At 52.4% G+C, this 12586-nt stretch overlaps 1 protein-coding gene across 7 annotated transcripts in view; it reads right to left on the bottom strand.

The window, feature by feature from the left end:
* Nucleotides 1–6: 6 nt before the first annotated feature.
* The window catches only part of Sptbn4 (spectrin beta, non-erythrocytic 4), a 74040-nt gene continuing 61460 nt past the window's right edge, over nucleotides 7–12586 (bottom strand). For 4 of the 7 annotated variants that reach the window (XM_078032053.1, XM_078032057.1, XM_021733999.3 and 1 more), the window contains 10 exons: nucleotides 11240–11484; nucleotides 8069–8207; nucleotides 7889–7973; nucleotides 7347–7543; nucleotides 5680–6302; nucleotides 4589–4661; nucleotides 3750–4042; nucleotides 2340–2513; nucleotides 2152–2194; nucleotides 7–1062 (listed from right to left, as the gene is read on the bottom strand). In XM_078032053.1, the coding sequence (XP_077888179.1) occupies nucleotides 904–1062; nucleotides 2152–2194; nucleotides 2340–2513; nucleotides 3750–4042; nucleotides 4589–4661; nucleotides 5680–6302; nucleotides 7347–7543; nucleotides 7889–7973; nucleotides 8069–8207; nucleotides 11240–11484 (2031 nt within the window). In that variant the 3' untranslated portion in view covers nucleotides 7–903. Of the gene's footprint in view, nucleotides 1063–2151; nucleotides 2195–2339; nucleotides 2514–3749; nucleotides 4043–4588; nucleotides 4662–5679; nucleotides 6303–7346; nucleotides 7544–7888; nucleotides 7974–8068; nucleotides 8208–11239; nucleotides 11485–12586 lie in introns of those variants that run through there. The other 3 variants (XM_078032054.1, XR_013430776.1, XM_078032056.1) reach the window with 3 other exon arrangements.

Below are 12586 nucleotides of genomic sequence, written 5' to 3' on the forward strand. Positions count from 1 at the left end.
AGCATAGACCGTCAAAGCCAAAGGGTTTATTATAGGTACATACAGTGTGCGCCCGCCACACCGTCCCACACCCCCGGGCCCCAGCGGCTTCTCCAGGCGGCCATGGGGGGCTGCCCACAACCCAGTTCCCCCAAGTCCCAGGGAGGTGCTCCAGCCAGAAGCATGCAGGGGGGGAGGGCTTCCCCTCACCCCTCCCCTCGTGAAGTGTCATTTACAGTGGAGGGGGGAGGAGAGAGGAAGACAATTTTGAGCTTTGACGCCCCTCCCGTTAAAAGCCTTCGCGGATGCGGGGCGGGGGGAGGGGGAGGTCGACGTTTTGCAAAAATAAACTAAAGAATTAACCGCATGGCTCTGAGGCGACAGAGTGAAGGGGCTAGGGCCCTTCACTCCCCCCTCCCAGACAGAGATCAAGGCAGCATTGGAAGTGAGGTAAAGGCAGGGAGGGACTGTCCCCTCCCCACCCCCTAGCACCCTGGATGGTCCAGGGGACCTCACCAGCGCCCCCGTGCCCATCCTTAGGGCGGAGAGGAGGCCAGGAATTATCGCCCCCACCACCCCAGCTTCTTGGGGCAGGATCTGCAGATAGGGGCAGGGGGTTTGGCTCAACTGGCCCCCTATCCGCCCCCACCAAGCTCAGTTATTGCATAAAAATAATGGAGCCCCAGCACCTGGGGTAGGGATGTTGAGCGGGAAGGGGCCGAGATATGGCTATAGGGGTAGCAATCCCCCCACCACATTTTGGGGTGCAGGAGAAATCCCCTCCTTTCCAGTGCCCATCGTGGCGCGTCCGCAGTGCTGGAACTAGGGACCCTGGCCCTGCCCTTGCGGAAGAGAAAGTGTCTTTGTGCCCACAGTGCAGAGAGGAGGGGCGGGGAGACTTGTCAGGTCCTGAGGGTAGGAGAGTCACTTCCGGCGCCCGCTGGCTCTGCGCTCCCCTCCCTCGCGCTTGGGGTTGCCCTCGTCTGTGGAGGACGTTGTGGGTAGTGTCTGGCCCCAGCGTGCAATCTCTGCATGTTCTGTCACTGAGGCAGCTACAGCCTCTAGCCAACCGTTCATCTCCTCCTGAAGGAAGAAAATAGGGCACAGAGTCCATATTTGGAAGAGAGAAAATAGAGTAGTAGATCAATCTTGAATCAGACTGCCTTCTCTGAACTTCAGTTCCTTTCTCTATTAAATTGGGGTAATAATGAGGATGCAAATAGTTAAATAGCATGTGCCAGGCTCTGTCTCAGCACTTATGTGGATTCATTCACTCAAACTTTTGCAATATGTAACTCCCACTACAAAGGTAAACAACAAAACCTGGGATAAGTACATTGTCCAAACACAGAGCACAGACACTTACCAAGCAAGGTGCTAAGTGCTCTACATGTATCAACTCATTTCTCACAGAAACCCTATGATAAGAAACTATTTTTATCTCCATTTTACAGATAAGTAAAAGGAGGTAGGCAGAGGATAAGGCCTACTTCATAGCTTCCTATAAGGACTAATTGAGATAAGAAGTGTTATTTATTATTCTCAACATTTCCTGAAACCACCTCCATGCCTGATCCTTCCCCCTGACCTCACTCCTTAGCCCAGTTCCAATGTCCATTTTTGTTCTCATCTATCCTACCTCTTCCCTCCTTTCCCCACAGGCCTGCATGTTCCAATTCTGTGCTTTCTTGGGTCCTGCCCAACTGCTGGACAGGCTCCCCAACCCCACTGTTACCCCCTTCAATCTACCCTGAACATGGTAATTAAAAGGATCTTTATTACCCATCACTTCAACCTTCCTTGGCTCAAAACTCTGCCATGGCTCCCCAGTGCCCTTATAACAAAAATTCAACCTCTTCCAAGTGGCTCATAACAGGCTGGGAGATTCAGTTCCTGGGATCCTTTCTGGTACCATTTACCTCACTCCTTGAACTCTGTCCTCCAGCTGTTAACCTTGGACTTCACCATCAGGGCCTCCTGAACTCCTCTTCACTACTCCTGGCTTAGGAACCTCCCCTCTGGGCTCTCACTGCCCGTAGGCTTTCCCATTATATCCCTGAGAATTTTTGTCGGTGTGCTTCCCTTCTATAGTCCATTACTCTGGACAAGGAGCCAGCCAGGCAGTTATGTCATTTTGAGGTCACATATGGGGTTGAAAGGACCAGATCTCACCTCATCTTTAGCCTGGAGCAAAAATTCACTGCCATCCTGGGTCCTACAGGAGAGAACATAGGACTTGAGGAGATCCCAAGAGGCCAAGCCCCAGCCCCCAACGCAAATGTGCTCCAAGGGAGCCAGGGTCCTGCTGGGAGGGGAAGTTGGGCCTGGAATCCTTCCCTCCTGCCCACTGAGGGACTCACTGGAGCTTGAAGACATGCTTCTTTTTCTTGTAGTCACTAGCCACCTCGCTGGTGGCCTTGTGCAGGCTGAGCAGTGGCTCCCCACCATGTGTTCCCCCTGATGCTGGGCCTTTGGAGTCCTTGTAGAAGCCCAGCTCCCCCTTGCTGAGGACGCAGTACAGGCTCACCCACGACCTAAGGTAACAATACAGGGCTCAAGGCAGAGCTGGAGCACTCTGAGCCAGTACTCTTCATTAACATATTCATGGCCTAAAAGTGCTGAGACTTCCAACCTCTGGGCCTTTGCCTTAGCCAGTGAGGCCACATGACCAGGAGGCTCTTCCTTATGGCTGTCCCTGATCTAAGCCTGATCTAAGAGGTTCATCTAAAATTCCCAGAACCAAGCCTTCACCCAGGCTGGCCACTGTTGGGCTTGCTCTTCCTTTTCCTCTCCATACTGAATTTCCTGAAGGCAAGACTTATCTCCTATGTAGCTTTTGTTCCACTCATCCCACACAAACCCCTACCCCATTCCTCCACCCCTACGGAGTTCCTTCAAGGAAAATCTATTGGTTTACTGTTTGGAATGAGGAATTCCTGCTCCCTATCTAGCCAAAGCCCCAATCCAGGAGAAATTTATCTTAGATTAGAGCAAAATATACCAGATGCCCCTGTTTATTCCCACTTTGGCCTAGGGACAAGGAAGAATGACTCCCTCCATACCCCATCAGCACAGTCTGAACCGGCTCTGCCCACTTCTTGTCTTGGGTCTAAGCCTCACTCCACTCACTGGCCAGCCTATCCTGTCTGGCTCCACCTGTCCCCAGAGTCTACCTCCAGTTGGCCAAAAATGTGTTGGACAACCAGAAACTGGAATCCAAGAGTAAACACACACACACACACACACACACACACACACACACACACAAACTGTTAAGCCCTCATTTGGAAACCTATTTCAGATTACCCCAACACACTCCACTCAGCCGAGAGTTCGGCACCGCCCCTTCTCATACACACCTTCCCCATTTAAAACCATCCCACTCTGGGTGGATGAGATTTTGAGGCTCAATTTCGCACAATATTGGCACTTGATTACTCACTCCAGCTTACTCCTCAGCTGTACTCAGCTCCTGGGTTGGTCGCTATAAGAGTTGGGTCCCAATTTGTTCGCTTTCACATTACCGTCCCTCTTCCGTTTAAGCTCCCCTACTCAGCCGGAAGACGCCTTAATCCTACACCGTGCCCCTCTCGTACCCAAGTTGGAATCCTGGAGGTTGAGCCCCGCCCTCCCTTGGGCTCCAACCTAACCCCCGCCGGTGGGAGGTTCTGAAGATGAGCCCGCCCCTTCCCTGGCCCAACTATTCGCTCATTGGACACTCTGCACATGGCCCCCACCACCATTTTCCAAAGCCCCGCCCACGCGCTCACCGGTTGGACGACTTGCGGTTAGCGTCGAGCTCGCGCTTGCGCAGCAGGAAGCCCTCGTGCTGCACTGTGTGAGTGGGCGGTGGCGGAGGCGCGGGGGCGGAGCCTCCCTGGGCCGGGGCGGAGCGCGAGCGCCGGCTTCCCCCGCCCTCACCACCCTCTCGTGGCCGCGGCCGCCGTCGCGGCTTGGGCCGGTCCCGCGCCCGCGGCCGATCCGGCCGAGGTGTCCGCTCGGGCGGCTCAAGCCCGTTGGGCAGGCGGCCAGGGGGAAGCTCGCGAGGCTGAGGCAGCGACGGCTGTGTGAAGGGAGGGGGAAGAGGGGTTCTGTCCATGGGGAGGGGCTTCTGTCTAGGGGAACCCGTGGGTCTGGGGTCCCATCCGTCTGCAGGGTCATATGTCTTGGAGGCGAGTATGGGAGGACTTCTGGGCTGGAGGCCCAACGAGTCTTGGTATCGGTTTGGACTTCCTCTCGTGGGAGGAAGACGCTACATCTAAGAGGTTGGGATGCAAGGAATTCCTGTGGGGAGAAATCTGGGCCTTCGGTGTGTATGTGGCCATCTATGATGAAAATTGGGACCCCGCTGGGCGGGGAACTAGACCCTATTTATGTATGTGTGGAGGGGCGGGGGAATGGAAGGGTTTCTTGGATCCGTGGTCCCATTTTTTAAGGGAGAAATTTTCAGAATTGGCAGGATTTCTGGGGGTCCTGAGAGTCCACGCTGACTCTGCAGGGTCCAGGTAGGAGGATGGGCTCAGGGCAAGGCACTGGTTACTTCTGAGAACCTGACTCCTGCTCTGAGAGGGTGTCCTCATACCCCCACCCATCCTCTGGTTCAACTTACCACCCCAACCGGGAGCCCTGGGCCCGCCTCTTTCTCCTGCAGCTGCTCCACAATGTCAGCCAGGGTGGCCTTCCTGGGGGAGGAGGGGACAGAAAGACCCAGTGGAACTCAGATGCCTTCTCCCAGGGACCTTCTTGGCTGTACAGAGGAGGCTTCATGCCTTATCCTGAAATGCCAAGACCTTGTTCACTTCTCAGCTGTCCTCTGCAGATATGCACCTTATACCCCATGAGTGTCCCAAGCACTGCTGCTGAATGGAAAACTGAGCTCCCCCCACTTTTGAGTTTTAAGCAGCATAAAAGCAAACTAGTTCCTTCAAGCTTTTGAACACAGTCACATTTCTGCATCTGCCTCCTGAATTACCAAGTCTTCTGGACTTTCCCCCATCCCCATTCTGGGTCATCACTGTCTGGTAACAAGTCTGTTTCTCCCACTAGACTGAGTGTCATGAAGGTAGGACTGGGGCTAGTTTGGTCACTGTTATCCCCAGCACATGCCACCCAGACACTTGCAAATGTTCATGAAACAGGCATTTTTTAAAGTCATTGTTTCCTGTCCTCTGGGGACATAGCAGGTTGGACTAATCTGCATATTATACTCTTGTTAACATTGGAATCTGAAAGACCTGGGCTCCAGCCCTGATTTATACAAGTTGAATGACTGGCCCTCTTTGTGTCTCAGTTGTCCTATCCATTTAATGACAATGACAATATCCCCCAATTCATAATGCTGTTGAGAGAGTTGTAATAAAGGGCCTTCTCTCCAATTAAGGCAGTGATGGTTCCACCCAGTGGAGAAACATAATCAGTGCAGAGGACAGAATTCAGACCAGGGGACACCCAGGGGATTTGATGCAGGACCCAGTAGCTGAAAAACTGCCCCTGGAGGAAGGCACACTGTCTTTTCATTCTGCAGGAAGAGCTGCCCTGTGGAACAATGGGCATATCTGCTACCCTCTTTCAGCCTCAGTTTACACCTCTGCAAAGTGGATACCAAGAAGGTCTGGACCCAGAAGCCTCGCCATTGGGCCTTCTCGGCTGTTGGTGCTCTTGCTAATCCCCTTCCCTCTCCCCGGATATGAGGGGCCTCACCCTTTGGCCAGCTCTCCTCTTATGGGCGTCTCCTGTTCGCTGGACTCCTGCCGCTCCAACCGCCGCTCGCGCCGCTCGCGCCGCCTCTCCATCTGCTCATAGCGGCCCAGTGTAAGGCTATGTGCCACCTCATGCTCCGCGGATTCCTGTCGTTCTGGTCTCCTCCTCCGCGCAGACTCCTCGGGTTGGTCAGCCGATTCTTGGCGCTCTGGCCGCCGCCTCCGGGGCAGCTCCTCCGTGCGATCCGCTGATTCCTGGCGCTCCGGTCTGGGCCGGACCTGCTCCGCAGCCGCAGGGGTCCCGGGAGTCTCCGCTGCAATGTTCTCCGGTGCGGCCGGAGGGGCCGCAGGCTCTACCCTCCCGGGGACCTCCGGCAGCCGGTCAATGCGCGGCTGGAGGCGCTCGGGCTTGAGCTCCTGGCGCACGTACCCCACCCGGGTCCGCACCTCGGCTGACAGCGTGTCCGAGGCCCGGCGGGCCAAGGGCTCCAAGCCCCTTTCATAGCCCCCTGGCCGCAGTAAAGGTGCCGCCTTGGCCGCCAGTTCCGTGGGGTCCCCAAAGAACTTGCGCCCCAGCAGGGGAGTGGGTGGTTGCTTGCTTTGTTCTGCCTTGATTTTCTCAATCTGGGGACAGAAGGACCAGAGACAGGATGGGGCGGGAAGGTGCGGAGAGTGAGTGGTCTGACAGGCACTCTGGGTTTTCTGCTTCACCTCTAAACCTATTAGTTCCTTGAAGAAACAAGATGCCCAACGCGCTGCCCCACTTTCTGCCAGGAGCTTGATCCCCGATCTTCCTGCAAACACCTCTTGCTCTTGTAGGAATCAGCTAAATCAACGTTTTCTCTGGGTGCTTTTCTAAACTTCTTCCTTCTTTAATGTTTCCCACCCAGGAACTCAAAAAACTTTTTATTACAATGGTCTCTTTGCCTCATCTCTTGCCACCCATGTCCTGGGGATTGAACTCAGGATGCTCTACTACTGAGCTGCATATCCAGGCTTTATTATTATTATTATTATTATTATTATTATTATTATTATTATTATTATTGGGTACCCGGGATTGAACTCGGGGGCACTCAACCACTGAGCCATATCCCCAGCCCTATTTTGTATTTTATTTAGAGACAGGGTCTCACTGAGTTGCTTAGCCCCTGGCTTTTGCTGGGGCTGCCTTTGAACTCGGGATCCTCCTAATCTCGGCCTCCTGAGCCCCTGGGATTATAGGCATGTACCACCTTGCCCTGCTTATTGTGTTTAATTTTGAAACAGGGTCTTACTAAGTTGTGGAGGCTGGCCTTGAACTTCTGATCCTCCTACCTCAGCCTCCAGAATCACTGAGGTTACAGTCATATGTCATAGCACTCTGCATTTCTTAACTGTGTTAAGTCTCAGATGGGACTCTCCCAGACCAGGGCAAACAATTCTAGGCTCCCATGGTGCCCTATGCCTCCCCCATTCTAGCCCTTAGCCCTCTGCCTGTACTTCTGCATCACATCCCTGACTCTCTGTACTGTCATTGTCTAGTGTCAGGTCTGTCCCCCAGCCCCACTGGGAGCACAGTATAGATCTCTTAGCCCTCATTCAACAAGGGACTAGGCACCAAGTCCAGGTGTGTCTCTCTCATGCAGGATGGGTGTGGGGCAGGAGGGCAGGATCTGGAGTGCTCACCGTAGTCAGGCGTCGCAGAGAGCTGAACCTCTCTTCCCAGGCTGCGGCTGCCTTGCGGAAGGCCTCGTGTCTCCGGATAAGCTGCTCTACCTCATCCACGCTGCTGCCCAGCTCCCGGCTCTGCAGGAGTGGCTCCTGGGCTGTCAGCCAGGCATCAGCCACCACTGCCTCCTGGGCAAACTGATGCACTTCCAGCACTAGGGGCAGACACGCAGGGTAAGGGCACTGGGAGCACACAGGGACCATTTTGGGGGCAGCAATTGTCCTCCCTGGCCCTCCACACCCTGCAGGTTCCCCATCCCAGTCCTGACCACTCTGGGCTCTGCAGGAGTAACAGGGGCTGGGGTTATTTTGAAGGTCCCAGTTTCTCCCCTAGGAGTCTGCCATGAAGGATTCAGTGGCACCCCGTCATCCACCCTCCCAGGCCTTTATGTGCGCTTCTTGGGTGGTGTGCAAAATGTGGTCATGTCATCCTCTGGGCCTTAACATGCTGGAGCATGTCTTTGTGTCCTTGAGCCACATGTGTCTGGATCCCCACTCACTCTGCTGCAGCCACTCCCAATGGCGGTCCCATTTGTCTGACACCTCCTCCTTCCTGGTTCCCAGTTTGTCCAGCTGTGCCTGGATCTGGGTGTGGTGGGTGGGTGGGAAGGGGTGTCAGGGGTGGCTTCCACATCAAGGAACCTGGGGGGCAGAAGAGGACCCCAGGTGCCCCTCCCTACCTCATCAGCCATGGCACTCTTGTTGAGCAGAAGGGAGCGCCCCAGCTCCTGGCAGGCAGTCAGCTCAGGCACCCGTGCCTCCAGCTCAGTCTTCAGGCCCTGGTGGTAGTTCATGAGCACCTCCACCGATGACACATCCCTACAGTGGGCAGTGACAGGGATTTGAGCCACTAGAAGTCAGCCTCAGCCCAACCCATATATGCAGTTCCCATCAGTTCCCTTGAGGCTGATGCTTCATGGCATCTCAGGATACCTACCTTCTATGGCCAAGTTCTGAGGGTCCAGTGGTCTTCACTAAATCAATGATTCCAATTTTCCAAGGTGTCAAAGTTTCATACTTGTGATTCTAACCTTCTAGGATTTCAAAGTCCAATTTTTCTAACTTGCTAGAGCTATGCTTGTGAAATTTCCACCAGCTGATGATTCTAACCCTACAACTCTGTGCTGTCCAGTGTGTTAAAAACTAGACACGTGTTGCCACTTGAAATGTGGTAGTTCTGAATTGATGTGTTGAAAACGTAAAGTGCACACCAGATTTTGAGGACTTAGTATAAAAATGAATACAAAATATCTTATTAATGTTTTGTTTTGTTTTTGAGATGGGGTCTTGCTATGTTGTCCAGGCTGGTCTCCAACTCCTGGGTCCAAGCTGTCCTCCAATTTCAGCCTCCTGAGTACCTGGGACTTCATGCCCATACCACCACTGCCAGTCTAACTAACATTAATTAATGTTGATTTTGATTACCTTGAGCACATAGGGTCAACCAATATGTATAGCTGCCTAGGCACAGTGGCATATGTCTATAATCCTAGTGACTCAGGAGGCTGAGGCAGGAGGACTCCAAGTTTGAGGCCAGTCCCAGCAATTTAGTGAGATCCTGTCTCAAAACAAAACAAAAAAAAAAAAATAGAAAGGGCAGGGGATGTAGTTCAGTGGTAGAGCACTCTGAATTCAGTCCTCAATACTGTGCAAAAAAAAAAAAAAAAAGTATTGTTGCCCAGCAGGGTGGTGCACACCTGTAATCCCAGAGACTCAGGAGGCTGAGACAGGAGGTCAGGGTCAAGGTCAGGCTCAGCAACTCCAGGAGGCACTAAAGCAATTTAGCAAGACCCTGTCTCAAAAAGGGCTAGGGATGTGGCTCAATAGTAAAAGCACCTCAGGGTTCAATACCCAGTACAAAAAAAAAGAAAAGTATTGCTAAAATTCATTTTAATTTGCTTCCTTTTACTTTGTTAATGTGGTTACAAGAAAATTTTAAATTATATATGTGGCTCACATTTGTGGCTTGAAATATATAACTATTGGACAGGACCATTGTAAACGATCCAATGTCCAACACAAATTCTAAATTTCTGAAGGTTCCACCAGTTAGCAATTATAGTTTTATAATAATGTGTCCAAACTTATTTCTGAAGGCCCCACATTGTAATGAACTTTAATTTTAACATGTCAAGTGACCTTTCGGATTCTGTCCATCCCACAGATGTGCTCTCTCCTCTCCATTTCAGTAGATTCATCTATCATTCATCCATGACTAGTCATTTCCTTTTCCCTCCCCCCTGACCATCAGTGAAGACTGGACACTTATAATTTTAAAATATATGCTGTGAAATGATACAAAGCCTGAGATTTGTTTTGAAACAACACAGCATAAATGGAGGGAGAGTAGCTGAAATGAGACTGGTAGGATGTTGATTATTCTAGTCACATGTTCTCAATACCCATGCAGCTTCACTATGTTGTTATATCTACTTCTGTATATTGGATACTTAAATTTTCTCATCACGAAGACATTTTAAGTCTGAAAATTGGGATTTCTTCTTCATCTTGACATAAACACCACTCTGGCTCAAGCCACCAATGGCTCTCGCCTGGACCAGCCAGGCTGGTCTACCTGTTCCTCCCTTTGCTTTTCCAGTCTATTCCCCACTGATGTACTTTTCACCTTCCTCCCTGCTCTCAACTCTCCCATGGCTGCCAACTCAATCAGGGAAAAGGCAAAGCTTTTCCTGGTCTCCAGGGCCCTACTGGCCCTCTGGCCTCACTTTCTGCCACTCCTCACTCCTCCGCCTTTCCATCCCTGCAGCCTTGGTGAGACTCTGGCTCCTGTTCAGACATGCTTAGTCCACCTTAGGGTCTTTGGAAGTCTCCTTCTCCCCCAAACCTAACCTGACTCACCTAGCACTTCAGTCAGGTCTCCCTCCACTCAAACATCCTATCCTCAGGGAGATAATGCCAGTGTCACCTGGTTCCCTTACCTTGCTTTATGCTTCCTGGTAGCACTTCTCACTCTCTGAAATGATATTAGGGACTTGCTTGTTTATCAATTTGTTGCCTCTCTCCGCCCTTGGAGGACAAGGGCTTGACCTTGTCCACTACATGGCCCACAACAAGTATTCAGTCAATATTTGCTAGGGGCTGGAGAGGAACGGCTCAGTGGTAGAGCATGTGCTTAGCATTGGAGAGGCCCTGGGTTCCATCTCCAGCACCTAATAAATATTCACTAAGTAAATGGATGAAGGCTCAAGGCCTACCAGCACAGAAACAATACCACATGTCACCCTCTCCAGGTCCTTTTCTTCTTGGGCACACTGCTGGTCTCCGCCTTCAGCCTCCCTGGGAGATAAACTGGCTAACTTACCAGCAGCATGTGAGACCCTCCTGCTGTCTTTTTCCCTTTGAGAGGGTTGAGGAAATGACCCCCAGGGCCAAATGGCAGGATCCTGGTTCCCAATTATGATGGGACAGGTTTGGCTTCTGTTGGACACTGACACTGTGCCACTATGTGAGCAGTAAATCAGTGCCTACTAGGTTAACCCCAAGATATGGGAATTGTCACAGTGTTCCTCCACCCTGACAGAGACCACACCTACCCTGCACCCAACCTGGCCCAGCCCATCCCATACTGTAACACCCGGAGATGGAGGGCAGTCTTAGGCACCTGGGAAGGACAGAGAGCAGGAGGCTGCCCCATGCTCTGAGACCCCAATGCCAGTCCCCAAAGGGGTCCAAATGCACGTGAAGTTTCTAGAACAGTGACAGGCATATGGGGTGCCATGCAGATACTGGCTGTTGTGGTTTCCTATGGGTAGGGGATTGTTCGTGGGCGGGGGACAGCTGAGAGAGGCTGCCAGTGGCACGTAGGAAGCCCGAGGTGGGATGAGGGGCACCTGGGCTTGTCAGCTGCCCCGATCTGGCCCGCGATGCCGTCCATCCAGGAGAGCAGGTCGCGGGCCTGGCTGTGGAAGCGCAGGGCGTCGGCCGTGGAGCTGACGTGCAGGCGGGCGTCCTCGCAGGCTGCCAGCAGCTCTTTCCAGCCCTGCAGCACCTCTTGCTCGCGGCTGGCGATGGCCTCGGCGTGCTCGCCCGCGTACACGGTCCGCAGCTGGGCAGCGCCCTCCTGCAGCTGCCGTACCTGAAGGGTGAGCCACGTCTGGCGGCGGCCCTCCGCCCCGCCCAGGCCCCGCCCAGGCTCCGCCCTCCCCTTCTTGCGAGCGACCTAGGCTCCACCCTCTCCCTCCCCCTTTGCAGGCTGAGTGCGGAGCCTGTTGCGCTGAGATCCCAGGACCCGGCTTCCCTCCTACCTGCTGCCTGATCCTCTGGCCGCTGCTCTCTGACTTCCTGTACACTCACTACCAACTACTCATGTTTGCTTCCTGATTCTTCTTCTGGGTTTTGACTTCTTTTAAATCTACCACTGCCTGATTTCTTTTGGTCTCCCACCTATTTTTTCAGGCAGGCCCACCTCTCTCTTGTTTCAGAGCAATCTGATTTCTCCCGGGAAACCCCTTGCCGCCCTGATGTCCACTGGGTATGTTTCCCAACCTGCATTCTATTCATTCAGACCCACTGCCGACGAGTAGACGAGTTCCTTTAGAAACATTATTCAATTTACAGTCTCCTGTTCTCTCTCCCTCTCTTTCCTTCCTCGGCAGTGCTGGGGATGAAATCCAGGGTCTTCCTCATGCCAAGCAGTGCTCTACCACTAAGCTATATCCCCAACCCTTTTCATTTTTTATTTTGAGACAAGATCTCCGTAAGTTGCCCAAGTTGGCTTCCAACTTGTGATGCTTCTGTCTCTGTCTCCCAGTAGCTGGGATTACAGGCATGTGGCACTGTGTCCTGCTTACCCACTCCACCCCCATTTCTAACAGAACCATCACTTAATTGCTATCTCTCTGAGTCCTATGTCTAACAGTCATCTATATGATTTGTAAAAACAATTGTCCAATTTCTATCTCCTTTTAGGCCTTCAAACCAGTTGCCTTCAGTCCTGCTGCCTGAGTTCTATTAGGCCCACAACTACATTTCCACCCAATTTCTTAGGTCCACCTCCCAATTCCTGTCAGACCCTCTGCCTAATTTCTGTTAGCTCTGTTGCCTTTTTCCATTCAGCTCTTCCATATCAAAATAATTTCAGAAAAAATATTTTTAGCAGAGACCTGCTGTCTAATTTCTATCTGCCCACGGCCAAATTTCTCTTAAACCTCTCAAAATTATGCTTTAATCCTCCATCT

The sequence above is a fragment of the Ictidomys tridecemlineatus genome, chromosome 15, assembly GCF_052094955.1.
Source record: "Ictidomys tridecemlineatus isolate mIctTri1 chromosome 15, mIctTri1.hap1, whole genome shotgun sequence".
NCBI classification, from domain to species: domain Eukaryota; kingdom Metazoa; phylum Chordata; class Mammalia; order Rodentia; family Sciuridae; genus Ictidomys; species Ictidomys tridecemlineatus.